Below are 26,054 nucleotides of genomic sequence, written 5' to 3'. Positions count from 1 at the left end.
TTTGCCTCGGTTTGTGCTATTCGAATAGGCTTCACTATTTATCATTCATTCTTTTTTCAATCCAATCCCCGAAGAACGGCCATCCTTGCTGGAAGTAGATCTCCTTGCACCATTTGGCATAAGCGCATGGATTGCCACAGGTTGGTTGTATCCTCATCATTTGCTAGCTTTGTTTTGATTTTTCTCAACCAAAATTCAATAATCCCACAATAAAGGTGCCCCCCCCAGTTGCTGAATATAAGATTTTCATTTTGGGGGAAAAAATACAAGAAATTCGTTACGAAGTTATCCATCCTAAGTGTAAAACCGAATGGCAATTGGTGCCATGGAGCGCGTCTACCGCACTAGTAGTATGTAATCGGTCTTAGCGCACATGTCACGATGTTTTTTGCAATATAAATTTAACTTATTTGAAAATTGCGTAGTAAGCCAATAGCAACTTAGCAAGTTACATGTCTTGTCGATGTGATATAATATAATTTACTTGCCATGATTTGTGAGTTACATGAAAAGAGATACTATTCAGAATCGGAAAACAACATGTGCTGCAGGCCTCGAAGCCTGATTTTGGTTGCCTTTTATTCTTGCAGGGGCTACTTATCTCCATGCATACTTATTCGGTGCAACGAGCATAATTATGTGTAGCATGCGGTCATCTCGAGAACGATCAGTCTTGGCAGCCGACGAACTCGTAGTCGACGAGGAGGTGGCCGTTGGCCACGCCGCCTCCGTCGGTGTCGATCTGCCGGAACACGGCGACGTCAAGGTCGAGCCCGCCGTTGTCGCACTGGTCCACCACCCTCGCCACCGTCCTCGCCCCCGTCGCCCTGTTCGTCACCTGGCGACAGTGTCCCGCCGATCAAACAACACGCGATCCATAATAAAGCTAACCATTTTCTCATGCAAACCATCCATGGACGGAGATCGGCAAGCATATGAGTACGTACCTTGAGGCAGCGACCGCAGGACGGCCGGCCGTGCGCGCCGGCGGGGCCGCAGAACGCCGTCCAGCCATACCTCTGCCGCCACGCCAGCGGCTTGTCGGCGTACCACGTCGCGCAGTAGACGCTGGCCACGCGCAGGTCCCAGTTGATCTTCTCTGGGTTGTAAAGGTTGTACGTCGCCGCCACGCCGCTCGCCTTCTGCGCCGCCGCCCCGTTGGCGGACAGGCAGACCACGACCAATGCCACGAGAACCAGCACCGACACCGGCATTCTTGCGCCAGCGGCGGCGACCACCGTTGCCGTGCCTCTTTCTAGCTAGTTACTGCCGCAACTAGTTATTGGTGCCTAATTGGACAACCAGCTGCTGCTAATGTGGTACTTGAGTAGTTGTGTATTGCTCAGTTTGTGACCGGCCGTATTTATAGACTCTGGTTCTGACATCAGCTTCAAGCCTGGGGATTGTAATCATCGCCTTCACTTGATCATAATTTTTAATCTCAGTAAGCACCTCTGCACCTAGAGTATATATCAAGTTAGTAGTTTATTCGATGATACATAAGTGGTTACACAAACTATGCTTTGCTCACTTAAACTCATGCTGTGAGCTTGTTGTTTAACTTTTCCAAGATACTTAGATATCGAGGTAAATACACCACGGGTCATAGAACTTGCACGCAATGGTTACTTTGGTGCACAAAGTTGCAAAATACGTGTTTGTAGTCACTAAACTTGTGAGACCGTTCAAATACAGTCACCCTCCCCGTACGCGGGCGTATCCATCTACACCAGTATGGCACGGGCCACTGTCAATGACACATGGACGCGTTATCGCACAAAACCCTTGCTTCTTTTTCTTTTTGTGCAAAAAAAGTCAACCACCGATGGGACCTAACTCTCAGGATGAGCGATAATTTATCCAAAAAAAGTATGACGACCAGGTCTCAAACCCTCGACCTAATGCTAGAACAATACACGTCCCAGCCACTGCACCACATGTATGTACAGAACCATTATGGATAACTACATTTAATGTACAAAAACAGAAACACTCATGGAGCAGAAATGGTCTGCGGTCCACGCGAGCTATTTTGCATTTGTTTATTTTTACAAAAATTTGTAGACAGTATGTAAATTATAATGCCAATAATAAGATAACTTTCAAATATTGTGCATGTATTATTCTTAAATAATACTTATAAATTATAAAAATGTTTGTATAAAAATAACAGAAATAATTTTTAAAATATTCATAATTCAAAAAATGTGCATCTTTTAGAAATATTCATAACTAAAAAAATGTTGTATCGTTAAACCTATTCGTGTTATTTTAGAAATTCATGGATCATAAAAAATTGTTCATGTATTATTTCCAAATAATATTTATGAATAATAAAAATATTATTATTATTATACTAATAATTTTTAAAATTAAATTCATAAACTATTTTAATTATACAATCATTTCAATAATTATATGCACATTTTGTATAGTTCAATGTTTGTATAGTTTACAATATTCATAATTTAAAATCTAAACTGTTGGTATGAATATTTAATCGTGTATAATATTTAAATTTTAATTTTGTTGATATAAGTCATTAGTAAAACAAGTTAATATTTATATTACATTAAATAAATATTTTTTATTTTAAAAATATTTAAACTTTATAAAAGATTATTTGTGCAATTCAAAATATGTACATGCGTTAAAAAAAGTTTAAACACTGTAAAAAATATTTGTGTTAACTAAAAAGTGTACATTGCATTAAAAAATGTTGACACATTATATATATATATATATATATATATATATATATATATTCGTGCAGTTTACACAATGTACAATTATGTTCGCATAGTTCAAAAAACTGTTCGCGTAGCTTTTTTAATGCACGAACATATTTTGAATTACACAAACATTTTTTTACAATGTTTAAACAGTTTTTAAAATGGCACGTATTTACATAGAACAAGAGTGATAAAAAACATATACATTGTTTGTCCACAAACTACATCACATGTCGCAGTTGCCTGGTGGTTAGCTTATGCGCGAGTGAATCACCATGTCATAGGTTCGAACCCGCCGGTTGCGCAGGTTATTAGATAGATTTCTTCATTAAAAAATTTCAGCCTGCGTTGATAAGATGTACAAGGTTGCCGTGCTAATTAATCATTAGGTACTGTTGTTGTGGTGGTTGTCCAAGCGAGCCACCCAGTAATACGTCGTGGGATCGAAATCCCTCCACTGTTTTTTTTATTTGAGGGGCTTCCTATGTAAATAAAAGAAGAGCTGAGGGCTTTTCTACAAAAAACTATCATACAAGAACATTTACAGCGGCTTACAGCGGGCCCATGTCATGCTGGCAACTATGAATACGCATACATACGGTGAGAGTGACTGTATTTGAACGACCTCGCAAGTTTAGTGACCACAAACAAGTATTTTGCAACTTTGTGCACCAAAGTGACTGCCATGTGAAAGTTCTAAGACCTTTGATGTATTTACCTCTTAGATATTTAACGATTTCTCCTTATGTTGCTTCGATGATGTGAGTGCGCCAAATCTTTGCCTTGGTTGATTGTGACCTTTGTCAATTCCAAGTTGCTCATTGGACAATGGTGCTTCAAAGAATTTTATGCCAATAATTTGTGCTCAGTGTTGACACTGGCCTCTCCTTTTTTTTTCATTTGCAACTGATTCACCTTGTGTTCTTCGTAAATATCGTTGCAGTCCGCCTAATGTTTCTAGAATAATCAACAACCAATGAAGTATATTTACATCCTAATGTTACTTCTCCATGTTGTTGCAGTTTTGTTTCTTAATGGATGCATTCTTCAATCATCTTAACTTGTTAGTCATCAGTTCAAGTTGAGCCGAGCTGAGTCACGAGCTACTCGTTTAGCTCGCAAGTTACCGAGTTCAAATTCAACCCTACTTGAGGTATTGGACTGCATCTCAGTATTAATCGCAATCCTCAAGTATCAATCATTTTTGTGTTGTCTAGGCTTCCACCTGTGTGAAAGTGCCACCACGCCATCATCGAAGCTGCTTGAGATATGGACGTTTTTGTAATTATTTTGTCAGCCTTCTAAATGATGCTTTTCTCGTTAGGTTTCAACAATGAAGATTGTATCTGACAATGATATGTGAATGCCAAATCATTGCTTTGGTTGTTTGTGAGACGTGTTGCCAATTCCAAGTTGCTCATTGGATAATTGGGTTTCAAAAAATTTAGGCTAGGAATTTGTAGTCATTGTTGACGTCAGCTTCCCTCTTTCTGTTAGTTTTGCAGCTGATCTTTATCACTAAATTGTACTAGTTCTTATACTATTAACCACCATTTATTTGCCTACTTGCATGGATAGCTAGGCAATGAAAGCTTCCCACCTATATTTTTCTTCTCACATTATCGCTGATAACAAGTAATGATAAGACTGAGAGAGATCAACCAAATGTGGTTACTATAAGAGTTGAGCTGCCAGTCCGCATCAGCTAGGTAATACACGCTGGCTGTTTGGATCACATATCAACCGCATATGCAAGTAAATATGACACAATAATCTTAACAAATTTGACTGTCAGTGACCAGCATCTAAGCAAAGCAGAACATAAGTTACACCACCAAGTGAAACATCAGACGAAATAGGCTCATTGTAAGTGATGTTACCTCTATTAGCACACCTTTTTTTTATAACCGAAAGGGAGTTTTTTTCTTCCTATGATCCACGAGTTGCAGTTTTGGAAAGGAGGTTCACTTGTTCGTTAGGCTGTGAGTGTAGTGCTCATGTGGCCATAATAGGAGGCTTCCAATTAGAGTGGCCCAACCTGGGTCGCTCTAGGGGAAGGGAGTGTGCGGCCCTCTCTTCTCCCCTCTTCGCTGTCGCCAGAGGACGGCGGCGTTAGGGCAGCCTTCTCATGTGAGGAGCGCTCCTGATCATATGCCTGCGATCTACTCCCTCCGTTCCTAAATATAAGTCTTTTTAGAGATTTCAACAAGTGACTACATACGGAGCAAAATAAATGAATCTAGACTCTAAAATATGTCTATATACATCCGTATGTGATAGTCCATTTGAAATCTCTAAAAAGACTTATATTTAGGAACGGATGAAGTAAGTGATAGGCTTGGATGCCGAGACGGTAGCCCCGAGCACTCAAGAAGGTGGCCGTGCCACAGTGTCGCGTGGGCAGCGGCGGATGGCGTGGATGGCCTTCTACGCCTAGATGTAGTTTTTTAGGGCTGTCTATGTGGGACGAGACTTGCCTGCTCCCCCAGCGTGCTTCCATCCGTGCTCCCGCATACGTGGCATGATTTGATTGGAACAAAATAAGGCCCGGCCCCACCTCTTTAAAATCAGGAGGAAGATGACTAGATTAAAAAGAAAAAGGAGAAAAAGACAGCCGTAGGATGGAGTGGGAGCACGGATGGAAGCATGATGAGAGAACAGGCAAGCCGGATCCGTCTATGTGTAGTCATCGATCGTCGGCTGCGGCTCGGAGGTTGATCGGTGGCCTAGTCAGCGGTGATGTGGCAGCGATGGTGGCGACATTATGTGATGCAGCGACAGTGCGGGGTGGTGCGGCTACGACCTGTGACGGCCACGAAGTTTACGTTGTGCCTCGGCACGTTGTAATCATGCATCGGCCTCTGCCAAAGCGGCTCTGGAGCACGCGCGTGAGTTGAACCTGCCGATGATGTTTGGCTCTCCGCGTTCTATGATAGTTTTGTCTTTGTAAGCATGGATTTGGGCGAATGTCCATGTTAGGGATATGCATGGAAGCAGCCTCCATGCATGTGTGCCATGGAACAGTTGATTTCAATTTCTGTTGATCAGGGTGTGTGTGCGCCCCTCCATGCAACATCGTGGGGTGATGGCAACAAACGGTGATTTTGCTTTGGTGGTGCTTTTTAAGCACCTGGTTTAAAACCAAGGTCTGACTTTTTGTGCTTGCACCTTGCAATGGTTGTGTTTATGCGTGGTATCCTTGTTTTTCTTTGTGGGGAGCATTGTATCATTGTTGAAGACATTTCCTCGGAGTCTACTGAGACGTGCTCTTCAAGGTGAAACCTAAACTCTGGCCCCTAGAGGTGAGATTCGACGACACTGGCGCCTGCACATTGTTTCTTTCCTGAAGGCGCTGCTTTTGAAAAACCTTTTCGTACTTCTTGTGTTATATAAGACTGTAGATGTTGTTGTTGCTTATCTGTTCTAAGTTGTCAGCTGAGCCGAGTTTTTCCCCTTCCTCTTCATTTTTAATCTTTTCGATTGTGTGCATCTTTGATGTCTCAATTTGATGTTGATATTGTTGTTGGAATTTGATCTCAGGTAACAACCCGAGAGAAACCAGGAGGTTTTTCACCCCACACCTTTCACGTAGGAGCCTTGATCGGAGGCCTCTAAACCAACAACTTTGGACCCAGTCCCCGGCCCCAACACTTGATATAAAAGAAAGAAAGAAAAGGATAGCACATAAGAGAGGCTAACAGAAACCGTGGCTATCGACCAAACTGCCCGATCCTAAAGTTGTGCTAGGGGCTGGAAGACCGACATCTACCGGCGGCCACCAGGAAAGGAGTGCTGCCGGCATCCATGGGCTTCCTCTTCGACTGCGGCGCTGCTGCATCCCTGCTGCCATATACCTTGCTGCTGCTTTTCTCATCGGAAGGACTCCACATCTCTGGAGACTCATGGCAGCCTGCAAGGATTATCCAATAATGATTTCTGCAAGTCAAGGTCAGTCCCAAATTTTTAGTATAAGAGGTGTTCTAATCTGGAGATCAAGATCCTATTATGTTAATACTAAAGGATGTTTCTAACAATGGTATCATGAGCAAGATTAATCTCTGTTTAGAACCCCGCATTAGGCCTAATTGGTGTATATGATTAAGTAACAGGCCTAGTTCTTACGGTTAAGTATCCAATAATGTTAATGTTAAGATCAAATGATCTTCTGTTTATGTCAATGAGCATGATTGCATGATTACGTCCCTACTGATTAATGTTTAAGATTAATGGCTGATGTTTAAAGTTTACTGTCCCACTGTTTAAGTTATTACCTATGATTAAGGGTTAATTGTTTTCAGACAAGGCCTAAAGTGCTATGGGTTAGTGCTAATTAGTTTTTTTCTCTTGTTCTTGGATTAATTAAGCCATGCTTCCGCATCATGTTGAGGTTTTGATTAGCATTGTTAACCTTGATTAAGAAATTAGAAGGAGGGGAATCAAATGTATAAGAGAACATATAACGGCAAATCCCCAATATCTGAAAACACTGATAAGTAAATCCCCAATTCAGACGAACCCTAGGATTTTTCACCAAATCCGAAAGCAAAAATGCCCAAATTATGAAAGAAAACGAATGACTCGGGGCTCACTTAATGAGGACGCGACCGTGCTCTCCTTCGGGATCCCGACGGCGGCAAAGCCACCGTCCCTCGGGACGACGCACGGGAAGGAGCCGTCGTCGACACACTAATGGACGCGCGCCTTGCGAGGGTCGTGCCTCGCACGTTGCCGTCGACGAACTGGTGGACGGGCGCCTTGCGAGGGCCGCGCCTCGTACGTCGCCATCGCCTTCATGTTTTGCGCTGGCAGCTCTGCCGGCGAAATGCTCATCCAGTCAACCGCCCTGCTCGCCATGTGCGCGACGCTGGAGCCACGCTTGCCGAAAGAGCGCGCGGAACTCAGTCCATTGCACGCTTCACCGGCGAGGGCAGCTACCGCGCCGCCATGGCCGGCGAGCTTGGCCCGCCACCGGGGTCGCCTCTGCGTGGCCACTCCATTCATTTCGGGGGAGGAAAGGGGGCAAATGGAGCTAGGGTTTTGACGGGCGGCTGTTTTGTTCAAGCTACGGACGATCCCGATCGTCGGTTGAATCGAACGGCTGAGATCAGCCAACGACAGCTGCTGGGCCTTCGGGTGACTAACGGGCCGATTCTTTTCCTCGGATTGAGGCCCATGTTGTCTTGACCCATCAGGATATTTTCCCTTTAAGTTTTTCATGATGGGCCGATTAAATAAAGGATAGCGGCGGGTTACTGGGCCAAAATTAAAGTTCTTCACGTCAGTTTCTTTTATTCAGTGCATTTTCTATATTATGGTTATTCTAATGATGTTTATGCAATGTTATAAATTAAAAATCACCAGGAATTTATGTTGTGGATTGTGATTTAATTTTCTTAGTAAAATGGAACAAACGAGAAGTTTTTCTTAGAAAATTAATGCACAATCGGTGTTGAAGTCATTTTATTAATGGCACCTTTTATGATGATCACCTTCCTGGTATTTTTTTCAATGATGAAATTAATGTGAATCACTCGTTGAGGTTTCTGAATATTTTATTTGGAAATTTTAGTGAAGTGTGAATTTCATGTTGATGCCACCCTTATGGCATTTCTTAATGATGTCACCAATACTACCGGGCTGAGGCCACCACACGAAAAAAATGTTAATACTCGCTTCATGCGGTTTACCACGTTGCACTATGCGTCATCATAATGTTGGGGCAATATGCCTCTTGGGCAAAACTAAAGTTTATGATTGGTGCATTTTACGTCATTTTATTATGAAATGCACCACTAAAATAATTATAATGAATAAAAATGATGTTAATGAATTATAACCACAATTCCTTTGCAAAGAAATTTGTGTAGAGAATTGTCCCAAAGTACATGTTGTCATTTGTTTGACACATGGTATATACCTAGTATTATTTGGTGAATCTTTATATAATTTTGTGTCCAGATTTTATTATTTGGAAAATGTTATGATATCCCGATGATAATATTACTGTCATTTTCATTGTGAATGTCAATTTTAATGTTTAGTCAGTGGCAATGACATTTATATGTTTATGTTAATTCTAATGCCATTTTCATTATATGTCTTGAGAATTTTATTGATAATGTTGACACTTATATTCAATGTTATTATCAGTGTCAATTTTAGTAATAAAAGGTATCATTGTGTATGATAGCAAACATGGTTTTATGTTGTTGCTTTACGTTAATGTTAGCTAAAGTTCTTGCTCATAATTATGAGATTTGATGTCTCTCTAGTCAACATGGAACCAACGAGAAGTTTTGATTAGAGATTTAATAAAAAAATGTTATAATGGCATTTGATGATATTCTGACCAACGTTGATTATTCTCATGTGTTATTTATGACTAAGCATCTCTTTGATTCATCTCATTGCATGGTTAATTCATGCTTGATGTTTTGTTGTGATGCTCATAATGTTGTCTCCCTTATATATAGCAATGAACATTAATAATGATGCAAAATTCCATTTTGGCATAGGCAAACCTTATGCAAATAACTTTCTCGTATAGAGAGTGGAGATCATTGTCTCATGTAAGGAATCTCCCAACGCTTTTCTGCCACTAAGGTGTTGGAAATATGCCCTAGAGGCAATAATAAAATGGTTATTATTGTATTTCCTTGTTCATTATAATTGTCTATTGTTCATGCTATAATTGTATTAACTGGAAACCGTAATACATGTGTGAATACATAGACCACAACATGTCCCTAGTGAGCCTCTAGTTGACTAGCTCGTTGATCAATAGATGGTTATGGTTTCCTGACCATGGACACTAGATGTCATTGATAACGGGATCACATCATTAGGAGAATCATGTGATGGACAAGACCCAATCCTAAGCATAGCACAAGATCGTGTAGTTCGTTTGCTAGAGCTTTTCTAATGTCAAGTATCATTTCCTTAGACCATGAGATTGTGCAACTCCCGGATACCGTAGGAGTGCTTTGGGTGTATCAAACATCACAACGTAACTGGGTGACTATAAAGGTGCACTACAGGTATCTCCGAAAGTGTCTGTTGGGTTGGCACGAATCGAGACTGGGATTTGTCACTCCGTATGACGGAGAGGTATCTCTGGGCCCACTCGGTAATGCATCATCATAATGAGCTCAATGTGACTAAGCAGTTAGTCACGGGATCATGCGTTACGGAACGAGTAAAGTGACTTGCCGGTAACGAGATTGAACGAGGTATTGGGATACCGACGATCGAATCTCGGGCAAGTAACATACCGATTGACAAAGGGAATTGAATACGGGATTGATCGAATCCCCGACATCGTGGTTCATCCGATGAGATCATCGTGGAACATGTGGGAGCCAATATGGGTATCCAGATCCCGCTATTGGTTATTGTTCGGAGAGGTGTCTCGGTCATGTCTGCATGGTTCCCAAACCCGTAGGGTCTACACACTTAAGGTTCGGTGACGCTAGAGTTGTTATGGGAAATAGTATGTGGTTACCGAAGGTAATTCGGAGTCCCGGATGAGATCCCGGACATCACGAAGAGTTCCGGAATAGTCCGGCGGTGAAGATTGATATATTGGACGAAGGGTATTGGAGTCCGGAAGTGTTCTGGGGGTACCAGACTATGGCCAGCATGACCGAAAGGTGTTTCGGAAGCCCCGACAAGTGTTGGAGGGCCTCATGGGCCAAAGGGGAAGGGGAAAACCATCCCACTAAGGGGTGGTGCGCCCCCACACCCTTTCCCACGTTACTTGGGGAGGTGGGGTGCCTCCACCTGGCTTGGGAGGCAAGCCTCCACCTGCTTGGCTTGGGGGGGGCAAGTCTCCCTAGGATTTTCCCTAGGGAAATCCAATCTGCTTGGCCGCCGCCCCCTAGGAGAAACCCTAGGGCGCCTCCCCCTCTCCCCTTGCCCCTATATATAGTGGAGGGGTGGGAGGGCAGCGACACCCCTTCCCTGGCGCAGCCCCTCCCTCCTCCAACTCTTCCTTCTCCTCCGTAGAGCTTGGCGAAGCCCTGCAGGAATACCACAAGCTCCACCACCGCGCCGTCGTGCTGCTGGAGTTCTCCCTCAACTTCTCCTCTCCCCTTGCTGGATCAAGAAGGAGGAGACGTCCCCGGGCTGTACGTGTGTTGAACGCGGAGGCGCCGTCCGTTCGGCGCTAGATCGGATCTTCCGCAATTTGAATCGCCGCGAGTACGACTCCATCAACCGCATTCTTGTAACGCTTCCGCTTAGCGATCTTTAAGGGTATGAAGATGCACTCCCTCTCTCTCGTTGCTAGTATCTCCTAGATTGATCTTGGTGACACGTAGGAAAATTTTGAATTATTGCTACGTTCCCCAACAGTGGCATCATGAGCTAGGTCTATGCGTAGATTCTATGCACGAGTAGAACACAAAGTAGTTGTGGGCGATGATTTGTTCAATTTGCTTGCCGTTACTAGTCTTATCTTGATTCGGCAGCATTGTGGGATGAAGCGGCCCGGACCGACCTTACACGTACACTTACGTGAGACAGGTTCCACCGACTGACATGCACTTGATGCATAAGGTGGCTAGCGGGTGTCTGTCTCTCCCACTTTAGTCGGATCAGATTCGATGAAGAGGGTCCTTATGAAGGGTAAATAGCAATTGGCATATCATCGTTGTGGCTTTTGCGTAGGTAAGAAACGTTCTTGCTAGAAACCCATAGCAGCCACGTAAAACATGCAACAACAATTAGAGGATGTCTAACTTGTTTTTGCAGGGTATGCTATGTGATGTGATATGGCCAAAAGGATGTGATGAATTATATATATGTGATGTATGAGATTGATCATGTTCTTGTAATAGGAATCACGATTTGCATGTCGATGAGTATGACAACCGGCAGGAGCCATAAGAGTTGTCTTAATTTATTGTATGACCTGCGTGTCAATGAAAAACGCAATGTAATTACTTTACTTTATTGCTAACCGTTAGCCATAGTAGTAGAAGTAATAGTTGGCGAGACAACTTCATGAAGATACGATGATGGAGATCATGGTGTCATGCCAGTGACGAAGGTGATCATGCTGCGCCTCGAAGATGGAGATCAAAAGGCGCAAGATGATATTGGCCATATCATGTCACTTTATGATTTGCATGTGATGTTTGTCATGTTTACATCTTATTTGCTTAGAATGACGGTAGCATAAATAAGATGATCCCTCGCAATAATTTCAAGAAAGTGTTCCCCCTAATTGTGCACCATTGCAAAGGTTCGTTGTTTCGAAGCACCACGTGATGATCGGGTGTGATAGATTCTAACGTTCACATACAATGGGTGTAAGCCAGATTTACACATGTGAAACACTTAGGTTGACTTGACGAGCCTAGCATGTACAGACATGGCCTCGGAACACGAGAGACCGAAAGGTCGAACATGAGTCGTATGGTAGATGCGATCAACATGAAGATGTTCACCGATGATGACTAGTCCGTCTCACGTGATGATCGGACACGGCCTAGTTGACTCGGATCATGTATCACTTAAATGACTAGAGGGATGTCTATCTAAGTGGGAGTTCATTAAATAATTTGATTAGATGAACTTAATTATCATGAACATAGTCAAAAGGTCTTTGCAAATTATGTCGTAGCTCACGCTTTGGTTCTACTGTTTTACATATGTTCCTAGAGAAAATTTAGTTGAAAGTTGATAGTAGCAATTATGCGGACTGGGTCCGTAAACTGAGGATTGTCCTCATTGCTACGCAGAAGGATTATGTCCTTAATGCACCACTCAGTGTGCTGAACCTCGAGCGTCGGTTGTGGATGTTGCGAACATCTGACATACACATTTTGATGACTACATGATAGTTCAGTGCGTAATGCTAAATGGTTTAGAATTGAGGCACCAAAGACGTTTTTGAAACATCACAGAACATATGAGATGTTCCAAGGACTGAAATTGGGATTTCAGGCTAGTGCCCATGTCAAGAGGTATGAGACCTCTGACAAGTTTCTCAAGCCTGCAAACTAAGGAGAAAAGCTCAATCATTGAGCATGTGCTCAGATTGTATGAGTACTACAATCGCTTGAATCGAGTGGGAGTTAATCTTCCAGATGAGATAGTGATGGTTCTCCAAAGTCACTGCCACCAAGCTACTAGAGCTTCGTGATGAACTATAACATATCAGGGATAGATATGATGATCCTTGAGCTATTCTCGACACCGCGAAAGTAGAAATCAAATAGGAGCATCAATTGTTGATGGTTAGTAAAACCACTAGTTTCAAGAAGGGCAAGGGCAAGAAAGGGATACTTCATGAAACAGCAAATCAGTTGCTGCTCTAGTGAAGAAACCCAAGGTTGAACCCAAACCCGAGACTAAGTGCTTCTGTAATAAGGGGAACGGTCACTGAAGCAGAACTGCCCTAGATACTTGGTAGATGAGAAGGCTGGCAAGGTCGACAGAAGTATGTTGGATATACATTATATTAATATGTACTTTACTAGTACTCCTAGTAGCACCAGGGTATTAGATACCGGTTCGGTTGCTAAGTGTTAGTAACTTGAAATAAAAGGCTATAGAATAAACGGAGACTAGCCAAAGGTGAGATGACGATATGTGTTGGAAGTGTTTCCAAGGTTGATGTGATCAAACATCGCACGCTCCCTCTACCATCGGGATTGGTGTTAAACCTAAATAATTGTTATTTGGTGTCTGCGTTGAGCATAGACATGATTGGATTATGTTTATCGCAATACGGTTATTCATTTAAGGAGAATAATGGCTGCTCTGTTTATTTGAATAATACCTTCAATGGTCTTGCACCTAAAATGAATGGTTTATTGAATCTCGATCGTAGTGATACACATGTTCATGCCAAAAGATATAAGATAGTAATGATAGTACCACATACTTGTGGCACTGCAATTTGAGTCATATTGGTATAAAACGCATGAAGAAGCTTCATGTTGATGGATCTTTGGACTCACTCGTTTTTGAAAAGATTGAGACATGTGAACCATGTCTATTGGTATATATGCATGAAGAAACTCCATACAGATGGATCGTTTGGACTCACTTGATTTTGAATCACTTGAGACATGCAAACCATACCACATGGGCAAGATGACTGAAAGACCTCGTTTTCAGTAAGATGGAACAAGAAAGCAACTTGTTGGAAGTAATACATTTTGATGTGTGCAGTCCAATGAGTGCTGAGGCACGCAGTGGATATCGTTATGTTCTTACTTCACAGATGATTTGAGTAGATGCTAAGTATATTTACTTGATGAAACACAAGTCTGAATTATTGAAAGGTTCAAGTAATTTCAGAGTGAAGTTGAAGATCATCGTGACAAGAGGATAAAATGTCTATGATATGATCATAGAGATGAATATCTGAGTTACGAGTTTGGCACACAATTAAGACATTGTGGAAATTGTTTCACGACTAATACCGCCTGGAACACCATAGTGTGATGGTGTGTCCGAACATCATAGCTGCACCCTATTGGATGTGGTGCACACCATGATGTCTCTTATCAAATTACCACTATCGTCTATGGGTTAGGCATTAGAGACAACCACATTCACTTTATATAGGGCACCACGTAATTCCGTTGAGATGACACCGTATGAACTATGGTTTAGAGAAACCCAAGTTGTCATTTCTTAAAAGTTTGGGGCTGCAACGCTTATGTGAAAAGTTTCAGGCTGATAAGCTTGAACCCAAAGCGGATAAATGCATCTTCATAGAATACCCAAAAACAGTTGGGTATTCCTCCTATTTCAGATCCGGAAGCAAAAGTGATTGTTTCTAGAAACGGGTCCTTTCTCGAGGAAAAGTTTCTCTCGAAAGAATTGAGTGGGAGGATGGTGGAGACTTGATGAGGTTATTGAACCGTCACTTCAACTAGTGTGTCGCAGGGCACAAGAAGTTGTTCCTGTGGCACCTACACCAATTGAAGTGGAAGCTTATGACAGTGATCATGAAACTTCGGATCAAGTCACTACCAAACGTCGTAGGTCGACAAGGATGCGTACTACTTCAGAGTGGTACGTAACCCTGTCTTGGAAGTCATGTTGCTAGACAACAATGAACCTACGAGCTATGGAGAAGCGATGGTGGGCCCGGATTCCGATGAATGGATTGAGGACATAAAATCCAAGAGAGGATCCATGTGAAAACAAAGTATAAACTTTGGAAGAACTACTTGATGGTCGTAAGGCTATTGGGTACAGATGGATTTTAAAAAGGAAGACGGACAATGATGGTAAGTATCACCATTAAGAAAGCTCGACTTGTCGTTAAGATGTTTTCCGATAAGTTCAAGGAGTTGACTACGATGAGACTTTCTCACTCGTAGCGATGCTAAGAGTCTGTTGGAATTGTATTAGCAGTTACTGCATTATTTATGAAATCTTGTAGATAGGATGTCAAAACATTGTTTCCTCGACAATTTTCTTGAGGAAAGGTTGTATGTGATACAACCAGAAGGTTTTGTCAATCCTGAAAGATGCTAACAAGTATGCAAAGCTCCAGCAATCCTTCTAAGGACTGGAGTAAGCATCTCGGAGTTGGAATATACGCTTTGATGAGATGATCAAAGATTTTGGGTTTATACAAAGTTTATGAGAAACTTGTATTTCCAAAGAAGTGAGTGGGAGCACTATAGAATTTTTGATGAGTATATGTTGTTAACATATTGTTGATCAGAAATGATGTAGAATTTCTGGAAAGCATACAGGGTTATTTGAAAAGTGTTTTTCAATGGAAAACCTGGACAAAGCTACTTGAACATTGAGCATCAAGATCTATAAGGATAGATCAAAAATGCTTAATAGTACTTTCAAATGAATACGTACCGTGACAAGATTTTGAAGGAGTTCAAAATAGATCAGCAAAGAAGGAGTTCTTGGCTGTGTTACAAGGTGTGAGTATTGAGTAAGACTCAAGACCTGACCACGGAAGAAGAGAGAGAAAGGACGAAGGTCATCCCCTATGCTTTAGACGTAGGCTCTATAGTATGCTATGCTGTGTACCGCACCTGAAGTATGCCTTGCCATGAGTCAGTCAAGGGGTACAAGAGTGATCCAGGAATGGATCACATGACAGTGGTCGAACTTATCCTTAGTAACTAGTGGACTAATGAATTTTCTCGATTATGGAGGTGGTAAAAGAGTTCATCGTAAAGGGTTACGTCGATGCAAACTTTGACACTAATCCGGATGACTCTGAGTAGTAAACCGGATTCGTATAATAGAGCAGTTATTTGGAATAGCTCCAAGTAGCGCATGGTAGCTGCATCTACAAGATGACATAGAGATTTGTAAAGCACACACGGATCTGAAAGGTTCAGACCCGTTGACTAATAACCTCTCTCACAAGCGAGATATGATCAAACCCCATGGGTGTTGGATTCATTACAATCACATAGTGATGTGAACTAGATTATTGACTCTAGCGCAAGTGAGAGACTGTTGGAAATATGCCCTAGAGGCAATAATAAAATGGTTATTATTGTATTTCCTTGTTCATGATAATTGTCTATTGTTCATGCTATAATTGTATTAACTGGAAACCGTAATACATGTGTGAATACATAGACCACAACATGTCCCTAGTGAGCCTCTAGTTGACTAGCTCGTTGATCAATAGATGGTTATGGTTTCCTGACCATGGACACTAGATGTCATTGATAACGGGATCACATCATTAGGAGAATCATGTGATGGACAAGACCCAATCCTAAGCATAGCACAAGATCGTGTAGTTCGTTTGCTAGAGCTTTTCTAATGTCAAGTATCATTTCCTTAGACCATGAGATTGTGCAACTCCCGGATACCGTAGGAGTGCTTTGGGTGTATCAAACATCACAACGTAACTGGGTGACTATAAAGGTGCACTACAGGTATCTCCGAAAGTGTCTGTTGGGTTGGCACGAATCGAGACTGGGATTTGTCACTCCGTATGACGGAGAGGTATCTCTGGGCCCACTCGGTAATGCATCATCATAATGAGCTCAATGTGACTAAGCAGTTAGTCACGGGATCATGCGTTACGGAACGAGTAAAGTGACTTGCCGGTAACGAGATTGAACGAGGTATTGGGATACCGACGATCGAATCTCGGGCAAGTAACATACCGATTGACAAAGGGAATTGAATACGGGATTGATCGAATCCCCGACATCGTGGTTCATCCGATGAGATCATCGTGGAACATGTGGGAGCCAATATGGGTATCCAGATCCCGCTATTGGTTATTATTCTGAGAGGTGTCTCGGTCATGTCTGCATGGTTCCCAAACCCGTAGGGTCTACACACTTAAGGTTCGGCGACGCTAGAGTTGTTATGGGAAATAGTATGTGGTTACCGAAGGTAGTTCGGAGTCCCGGATGAGATCCCGGACATCACGAGGAGTTCCGGAATAGTCCGGCGGTGAAGATTGATATATTGGACGAAGGGTATTGGAGTCCGGAAGTGTTCTAGGGGTACCAGGCTATGGCCAGGATGACCGAAAGGTGTTTCGGGAGCCCCGGCAAGTGTTGGAGGGCCTCATGGGCCAAAGGGGAAGGGGCAAACCAGCCCACTAAGGGGTGGTGCGCCCCCCACACCCTTTCCCATGTTACTTGGGGAGGTGGGGCGCCTCCATCTGGCTTGGGAGGCAAGCCTCCACCTTCTTGGCTTGGGGGGCAAGTCTCCCTAGGATTTTCCCTAGGGAAATCCAATCTGCTTGGCCGCCGCCCCCTCGGAGAAACCCTAGGACGCCTCCCCCTCTCCCCTTGCCCCTATATATAGTGGAGGGGTGGGAGGGCAGCGACGCCCCTTCCCTGGCGCAGCCCCTCCCTCCTCCAACTCTTCCTTCTCCTCCGTAGAGCTTGGCGAAGCCCTGCAGGAATACCACAAGCTCCACCACCACGCCGTCGTGCTGCTGGAGTTCTCCCTCAACTTCTCCTCTCCCCTTGCTGGATCAAGAAGGAGGAGACGTCCCCGGGCTGTACGTGTGTTGAACGCGGAGGCGCCGTCCGTTCGGCGCTAGATCGGATCTTCCGCGATTTGAATCGCCGCGAGTACGACTCCATCAACCGCGTTCTTGTAACGCTTCCGCTTAGCGATCTTCAAGGGTATGAAGATGCACTCCCTCTCTCTCGTTGCTAGTATCTCCTAGATTGATCTTGGTGACACGTAGGAAAATTTTGAATTATTGTTACGTTCCCCAACATAAGGTTGAAGGATGTTAATGATGATGATAAGGCAGACATTGGGAGAGGTCTTAGGATGCATGTGCTATCATGCACATTACTAATCCAATGGAGTTTAAAGTCAAAACTATTGGATTATTTCACTAGGATTTGGAGATACTTAATTCTCCATCTAATTGATGATGTTTGTTCATGCTCCTAGTTATTGGAGAAACTTATCTTTTGTCTCTCAAACGGATGACATGATTTTGTATGTTATCAAGTCAGCTCTAATTATGTAATGTCAGTCCCACCCTAGGGTGAGACAAGTATGTTTTTTTTGAATGGATCATTTGTAAAGATTATGTGTTAAGCTACAATTAAAGATGTAAGAGAAGTGTAAATAATGATACCTCATCGAAATTGTGGTTTTAATTAGACCACATTTCGAGGGGGAGAATGGAAGTGTCATTTAATATGAGATATCATGTTCACTTCTCCTACTTAGATCCAAATGTGTATGTTAATTCTCTAATTAAAGATGGAACCAACGAGAAGTCTTGGGTGGAGAATGTATGAAAAAGCACATACTAATGTCGGTTCTCTAATTAAGATGCAACAAGTCTTATTTAGAAGAATGAATAAATATTACTCCTTTTATCATGTTATATATAATGTGTACTTAATCCCTTATGAGCATTATGAAGCACACATGAATGCTAAAGTGAAGCTTGCTAGCCTAATGACCATCATGATGTAACATGTCGATTATATATATGACCAACGTCATTTATAATCATATGTCACACTTCACTCAAGTGGCAAGTTTGTCAGTATCATGTGGCTCATGGTTATATTTCTGACTATCTTGTTTATAATCATTTGTCACAATCCATTAAGTTCTTTTCCATCTTCAGCCCAACGGTGTTGTGGTTTAGAACAGAAATGATTTTTATCAAGATATTGGATATGTTTTCCATTTTTCAAATAAAGTGGCCATTAGAGAACTGGAGCGTATGAACATGAATCTTAAGGATAAATCCATTAGATCTTTGTTCATATGCATCAGGTGAGTTGAGAAGAAATGCATATTTGCAACACTTAATGTTGAGACTTAACAATTTCCGTGTGATTCAAAATGTGTGTGAATGTTCATCTTAGAGGCTTGTGTGATAATGAGCTCTAATGATGTATGGGACTCAATAGAGTTTCCACAGTGAGTTGTTTTGATGCTTGTGTTATTATTATAACATGCTCTTGGGTTGACTAAGTTAAGAATGTATGTATGACTTAACCATAAGGTTTTGTCATATAGGTGAAGTTAACACAAGGTATGTTGCCTCAAGAAATTCAATTATGAAAGAAGAAGAGCGTCGGGACACTCATACCATAAACCAGGGGGAGTAAGTATACTACCTTGAGAAGATGGAATATTTTTGGCGGGCCAAGAATTTCTATCTTCTATTTATGACATAAAGGATCTTGGTCATGCCCTATACTTTGTTTGTATCGAGTTTCACCAATATATAAGTCCAAAGGGGTATACATTTTATTATGGCGACATACGTCGATAGAGTATGAAAGAAAAATATCATGTGGTAGTACTCTTATCGCACCTGCTACTAAAGTCAAGGGCAATAAAAGTGGACATCTTAGTGTCCAAGGAACCATTATGAACTGATCAGATAATGTTAGTTCCTTATGCTTCAGCTGTCAGAAGCAATGTAAGTATTCAAGTATGAATGTGCCCTATTTATGATCGGGATGATTGGCAAATGTACAAGTCCAGAAATGGACCATTGGAAAGGCCGTCGAAAAGTCTTTGCAGTAAGTCAAGGCAATAAAGTTTCATGCTAACTAATAAGAAGTTTGGTAACCTCAATACCGTAGGTTATTCAGACATTGTTTTTGCGATGTGTGTGGATATTGAGTTTCCACGTTATGTTATATCCCCACCTTCGCATATGGAGCTATATCGTGGAAAAGCTCCATAATGACACTGATGGCATCAATAATGATGCAATTTATTATGTGGCATGTTAAGAGGCTACTGAGCAGGTTGTATGTCAACTAAGTTTTATTCCCGAAATTATGGTAGTAGACATCATTTCTAAACCACCTACTGCAATATGAATATGCAGTTTTCTATGCGAGTAACAACAAGTCAAATGGCGTTGCCAAAACCATTGACAATATGTTTTGTGTTGTGAAAAATAGAATCCAGGATCAAGCTATTGAAGTTGAGCGTATGAGTACGTCTGAATGTTTTACGGATCCGTTTATCAAAGACTTACCACCCAATTGAATGATTATTTTGCTAGCATGGGGTGTTGTAAAGTCTTGTTGATCCTGGAAATAAGGACCGTTGAATAATCCAACTCCCATAAAGCATTATGTTTTCCATTTCAAGACAGAACGATATACTATAAGTACTGAGGTCCAATGTCATTTGATAGGTCATTGTGACACCTTACTTTGCTATGTTATTTCTGTTACGAGTGGGTTTATGATGTTTGTTAACCTTACGATCAAGGGGAGAATGTTGGAATTTGATCCCAGGTAACAACCCGAGAGAAACCAGGAGGTTTTTTCACCCCACACCTTTCACGTAGGAGCCTTGATCGGAGGCCTCTAAACCAACAACTTTGGACCCGGTCCCCGGCCCCAACACTTGATATAAAATAAAGAAAGAAAAGGATAGCACGGAAGAGAGGCTAACAGAAACCGTGGCTATCGACCAAACTGCCCGATCCTAAAGTTGTGCTAGGGGCTGGAAGACCGACGTCTACCGGCGACCACCAGGAGAGGAGTGCTGCCGGCATCCATGGGCTTCCTCTTCGACTGCGGCGCTGCTGCATCCCTGCTGTCATATACCTTGCTGCTGCTTTTCTCATCGGAAGGACTCCACATCTCTGGAGACTCATGGCAGCCTGCAAGGATTATCCAATAATGATTTCTGCAAGTCAAGGTCAGTCCCAAATTTTTAGTATAAGAGGTGTTCTAATCTGGAGATCAAGATCCTATTATGTTAATACTAAAGGATGTTTAACAATTGTGTCTATGCTGGGCCAGATATAATTGGCGTCATCTTGACATTAATATGTCACTGGAAAATATGACGTGATAATAAAGAGGGCACACGCATCGAAACGAACTGTTATTAGCATGTCCACTGAATCATTTGCTCGAACAATGAACGATGGAACAGGAACAATTCAGATATCTACATATAGTTAGAGATGTTTAATCTGATTCTGAACTACACCTCCGTCTGGGATTAACTGTCGGAATTCCAAATGGGGGGAGTACTAAAAAAGGTTACAATGGCTGCTCGGCTAGCTCGAGCGGCCCGAGCGACGCCGCCCCGAGCCTGGTGGCGTTGACGTAGTCCTGCGGCGCGTGCGGTGGCAGCCCCGGCATCACCAGCGCGGCGACCCTGGCCAGCCGCATCAGCCACCCCTCGGCGTACTCGGGCCCCTCCGCGTAGCCGATGAGGAAGCTCCGGGCGAGCTCCCACCACGCGTTCACCAGCTTGGGCGCCACGGCCAGCACCGAGAAGTAGTTCTTGTTGGGCTCCTCCACGGTCACCTGCTTTTCAAAGGCGTCTGTCAGGTCAGGTATCTCCTCCAAAAGCGCAATGAGATGAGGTTCTTGCTTCCAAGCCATGCTTTGCTTGCCTTGAAAGTTTAATCCTGTTACAGCATCGCATGCATTCTTCTAGTGTCTATCTATCCATCTTAAGTATTACTACCCCGTCCCGTAATGTAAGACGTTTTTTGGCATTAGTGTAGTGTCAAAAAACGTCTTATATTATGGGACGGGGGAGTAGCATTTTTGGGGGGTCGTTCAAAATACTCCTACATTTCCTTGTTGCAAAAAAGAAAATTTGATTTTGGAAAAAAATTAGAGACCCTTAAAAAAACGAAGTGACATGGTGAATATGTTTATAAAGTCGGCCGTATGTTTTTTCTAAAAAAAAGTGAGAGTGACTAGACGGACCTGTCCTCTGTAGAAGCTGTCGAAGTAGAGGCAGGTCCCGAAGTGCTTGAAGAGGAGCGTGGAGTCGTCGTAGGGCACACGGGGCACGATGTCGTTGCAGTAGACGAACCTGAAGTACCGGCTGGGGTTCTCGAGGTGCGGCGCCATGAAGGCCCCGAGCCGCTCGTCGCCCACGCGGGGCTGCCCGAACGTGTACACGCCCTGCAGCCTCCCCAGCACGGCCTCCTCCCCGTGCAGCGCCAGCACGGTCGGGAACAGCACGGCCAGCGCGCCACCCAGGCTGTGCCCGGCGACCGCGAACCTGGCGCCCGGGTTGCCGTCCAGGAAACGTTTGAGCTTCTCCCTGATGGCGTAGTAGGCGAACGGCCTGCCGTTGCCGGCGCCGGTGGGGTCGGCGACGTCCCTCGGCCAGCCGCCGCCGCGCCGCTGCAGGCCCAGCGCCTTCATGAAGCCGCCGTGGACGCGGCAGCCGGCTCCGGCGCCCGGGAGCTGGTACCAGGAGAAGTCCACGTCCGTGCACCACTGCTCCGTGTCGAACGGCTTGGTGCCGCAGAAGGCCACCACCGCCAGCGTCGCGTCCGGCGCCGGCGCGTCCGCCAGCATGAACGCCTGCGTCGTATAGTCCTCTTCATAGTCTGCAATGACGATATAGATCCACGCACCAGAGCGCGACACGCCATTAGTTAAGCCATGCACGCATGCATCGTCAATCGTCATGCATGCGACGTACGGAAGATGGCGAAGTTGTTGGTTGTCTTACCGTTCCAGCAGTTGTAGAAGCCCAGGAACTCCATGTGCCAGTGGTTCTGCACGACGCTGCTGATGACGAGCTCGTTCTCGTAGGCCAGCTTCGCCGCCATGATCGACAGCGCGGCGTGGTAGTTGCTGTCCCCGGGTTTGATCTTCTTGTCCAGCTCGACCCTCGTGTCGAGCAGCCCGATGCAGGAACGGTAGTTCAGGGACGCTCTGTCTGGCATTTTCACCTTCCCTGCAGCAAAGAGTTGGTATTACTTGTCATTTTGTCACACGCAACTGGCTCTGTGATTGTGCGACAACGTATAATTCTCAGAACTGGTGCTCAATCAATCAATTAGGGATTGTCCTCTTCAGGACGCAATCATCACCATTTTGAATAGTAAGCTGGACTGCTACAGCAGAACATTATCATTCAGTTTTAAGTATGAAAAACGACCTTTTATCAGTTTTTAGAAAACGACTTCTAATTTCTGCTTTATTTTATGGTGGGCAGTCTCTAGTCAAAGACTGGTCCTGAAAATACGCGTCCTTAATTTCGTTGAAGAATCAGCTGTTGATATTTAGCAGCGTCCATTAGTTGGAATCCAACATCCTCCCTTCGTTTTTACTCCCTCCGTTCCAAATTACTCGTCGCAGAAATGGATGTATCTACAACTAAAATACATCTAGATACATCCATACCTACAACAAGTAATTCGGAACGGAGAGAGTACTTGGTAGGAGTATATAATTTGAGTATGTACACATTCTAAAACACTACTAAAATAAGTATGAACTTATAAATCTGCACGGAGAGATTAATGATGCTGAGTTCGGTAGGTTGGTTGATGCCATCGCTGCAGGTAAAATTGCAACATAGTACGATTGCCCGAGGCTGCTGGAATGAATGAATGTTCATGTCCATCCTCCGAACAAAATCAGCGGACCAGAGAACTAGTTGAAAGCGAAAGCATCATAAATGCAATCAATCAATCCATGAGGTCAAGAGACAACAGTTCGATCGATCCACCGGCCGTCCTTCCACAGGACGATCGATCGATGCTGATGACTGATGAAGAACAACGTACGCGAAATCAAACGTACGCTCGATATACGTACCATGCAGGGCGTTGGCGAGGAGCGGGAGGACGCCGCCGCCGTTCTCGTTGAGGAGGTTCATCCAGTACTCGGCCGCCCGCCCCAGCAGCGCCACTGGCCGCTTCGCCCACAGGAGCACCATCTGCGCCACCAGCGACACGAACACGGCCCACCGCCGCCGCGCCGATTCGATCTCCGTGCCCGTGGGGCAGTCCACGGCGTCGTTCTCCGCGACGTTCGGCGACCACAGGAGGTGGAGGAGGTCGCGCACCCCGCCCTTCTCCGGCCGCAGCTCCATGAAGTCGCTGTTGCAGAAGCCTCCTCCTCCGCCGTGGACGCCATCGCCGTCGGAGGCCATGCCTAACGTCGTCGGCACGACCGGAGCCGATCGATGGTGCGTGGGAAGGTGGGACGCGCGCGCGGTCGAACTGGTTGCCGTTCCGGCACGTCGGAGCACGGAGGGTGTATATATAGAAGGGAAGTAAAGTAAGGTGGCAGATGGATGGAATTAATTACCGGACCATTTTTTACGGGAAACCGGACTGGTCAATCCATGCATATCCTCGTTCAATAAATATGGGACTCTATAGTACGAGAAATGGGCAGCTAGGTGGCCTGGCCGTGTTGCAAAAACCACACAAAGTTATGAAAGCAAAAGAGAAATCCCGATTGGTTGGCATTGTTATATCATTGTCTATGTCCATTATCATTGCCGACGTATAATTGGGCGTACAATGGCTGTCAGAGGTACACGAACGGTGATAATGGAGTAGAGCCTTTGACTGGACGCGGACGCGAGGACGGCCGGCGGTGCGCAGAAAATGGATGGATGCGCATGGAAGCAAGAGCATGGGAGTGGAAAGCTTATGCTTGGAAGCCACCTCCATGTCCACGACTAGAATGCTAGCTAGCGGCCCTTGCTTGATTCCCTCACTGGTTGTTACGTGAGACTTGGTACATGGAATGATCGATGGGGGTATTTTTTTTTAAGGTCACCGGGGGAGGGCGAAGCCCTCCACCTGAATCTTTTTCTCTTTTCTATTGCATCACACCCCCTGGTTGGGGAAGTTGTTTACACATGCGTGTGTGTGTGGGGGGGTGGGTGGGTGGGTGGGTGGGGGGGGGGGGGGGGGTACTGAGAGAGGGAGGGCGGGCACATGCGCCACACCCTAAACCTAAGGTTAATTCTCCCGAGAGAACGCGCGCAGCCACCTATCTGCGCACGGCCGATCGGCCACTTTCAAACGGCCTTTCCAGAGAACCGAGTCTTCCCGGCAGCACCCGAGCAAGCGGGCCAGGGAAGGCCGTGCGCCTTGGAACACCACGGCATTTCGATGCTTCCACAACTGCCAACAGCAAAGGAGGGTGAAGGAGGCGTGGGCAGCATCACCGACCACCCCCCGCACATCCAGGGCTTGGAGAGCACCAACCTGGTAACCCTTACCGGCCACCTCAACGCCCACGGCCAGCCAGAACGAGCGGGCAAGGGGATAGTCGAAGATCAGATGATCCGCCGTCTCGATCACATGCCCGCAGATGGGGCATGTAGCTTCCTCAGCCGTCACAATAGTCTTCCAGAGCAGGACATCTCTCGTGTGAATCCTTCGTTGCACCAGGAGCCACCCGAAGAACCGAACACGAGACGGCGCAGCGCACCCCCAAATGAAGCCGGCGAAAGCGGCCTGCGTGCCGCCGAAGCATTCCAGGGCGTAAGGCCGACCGGAGGCCCGAGGCAGAGAGCAGGGAGCGCCCGCCCAGCCCCGCCCACACCCATGTAGCCCACCGCGAGGACGTGGGCGCCGCGTGGAGACGGTGGAGCATTTTGATCAACAGGCACCGGTTTTGCGTCGCGAGGTCTCGCACGCCGAGGCCCCCCTCCTCCTTGGTTCGGCAGACCCGCTCCCAGGCCAGGAGGCATTGAGCGCCGGTGGCACGGTCAGCAGCATTCCAGAGGAAGGCGCGGCGCAGCGAGTCCATTTTCTTGATCACCGCCGGGGGAAGGAGCATGGCCGCCATCGCGTACGTCGGAAGGGCGTCCAGCACCGCGCTGAGCAGAACGAGCCACCCGACCGGGGAGAGCAGCCGAGCCCACCAGCCCGCCAGGTACTTGTCCACCCTCGCAATCATGGGGAGGAAGTTAGCGTAGGTGAGCTTTTCCCACGACAACGGGAGCCCGAAGTAGGCCTGCGGGAACCCCTGGACGGCGCAACCAAGAGTGCCGACGGCCTCCTCCAACACCCCGGCAGGCACATGCATGGGGACAAGCATGCTCTTGGAGAAGTTGATGTCCAACCCCGTCGCGGCCGCGAAGTCGTCGAGGATGCGGCGG

General features: G+C 44.9%; 2 protein-coding genes and 1 long non-coding RNA gene across 3 annotated transcripts; all 3 read right to left on the bottom strand.

The window, feature by feature from the left end:
- Nucleotides 1-667: 667 nt before the first annotated feature.
- LOC125512629 (pathogenesis-related protein PR-4-like) lies at nucleotides 668-1,214 on the bottom strand. Its single transcript, XM_048677730.1, has 2 exons — nucleotides 948-1,214; nucleotides 668-838 (listed from the first exon to the last, which is right to left on the bottom strand). Exons 1-2 carry the CDS (start codon nucleotides 1,212-1,214, stop codon nucleotides 668-670), a joined length of 438 nt encoding a protein of 145 aa, XP_048533687.1.
- Nucleotides 1,215-6,288: 5,074 nt separating this feature from the next.
- Nucleotides 6,289-8,102, bottom strand: LOC125512628 (uncharacterized). The gene is made up of 2 exons (XR_007285457.2): nucleotides 7,322-8,102; nucleotides 6,289-6,642 (listed from the first exon to the last, which is right to left on the bottom strand). It is a non-coding gene; the product is annotated as an uncharacterized LOC125512628 (long non-coding RNA).
- Nucleotides 8,103-21,039: 12,937 nt separating this feature from the next.
- Nucleotides 21,040-24,203, bottom strand: LOC125514837 (triacylglycerol lipase OBL1-like). The gene is made up of 4 exons (XM_048680205.2): nucleotides 23,747-24,203; nucleotides 22,653-22,880; nucleotides 21,893-22,527; nucleotides 21,040-21,481 (listed from the first exon to the last, which is right to left on the bottom strand). The coding sequence occupies exons 1-4, from the start codon at nucleotides 24,081-24,083 to the stop codon at nucleotides 21,212-21,214; spliced, it is 1,470 nt and encodes a 489-aa protein (XP_048536162.1). The 5' UTR covers nucleotides 24,084-24,203; the 3' UTR covers nucleotides 21,040-21,211.
- Nucleotides 24,204-26,054: the final 1,851 nt, after the last annotated feature.

This window comes from Triticum urartu, chromosome 6A (assembly GCF_056163025.1).
Source record: "Triticum urartu cultivar PI428250 chromosome 6A, HENAU_Tu73, whole genome shotgun sequence".
Taxonomy (NCBI): domain Eukaryota; kingdom Viridiplantae; phylum Streptophyta; class Magnoliopsida; order Poales; family Poaceae; genus Triticum; species Triticum urartu.
The sequence above is the reverse complement of the archived record's forward strand: the minus strand, read 5'-3'. Positions and strand labels throughout refer to the sequence as shown.

Bases quoted from the DNA above. Each gene is read 5' to 3' on its own strand.
- LOC125512629 (XM_048677730.1), bottom strand. From the start codon at position 1,214: ATGCCGGTGTCGGTGCTGGTTCTCGTGGCATTGGTCGTGGTCTGCCTG. The intron at 839-947 runs GTACGTACTCAT...CACTGTCGCCAG, and splicing joins CCTGCGGTCGCTGCCTCAAG to GTGACGAACAGGGCGACGGG.
- LOC125514837 (XM_048680205.2), bottom strand. From the start codon at position 24,083: ATGGCCTCCGACGGCGATGGCGTCCACGGCGGAGGAGGAGGCTTCTGC. The intron at 22,881-23,746 runs GTACGTATATCG...TCTTTGCTGCAG, and splicing joins CCTCGCCAACGCCCTGCATG to GGAAGGTGAAAATGCCAGAC. The intron at 22,528-22,652 runs GTAAGACAACCA...TCGTCATTGCAG, and splicing joins CTTCTACAACTGCTGGAACG to ACTATGAAGAGGACTATACG.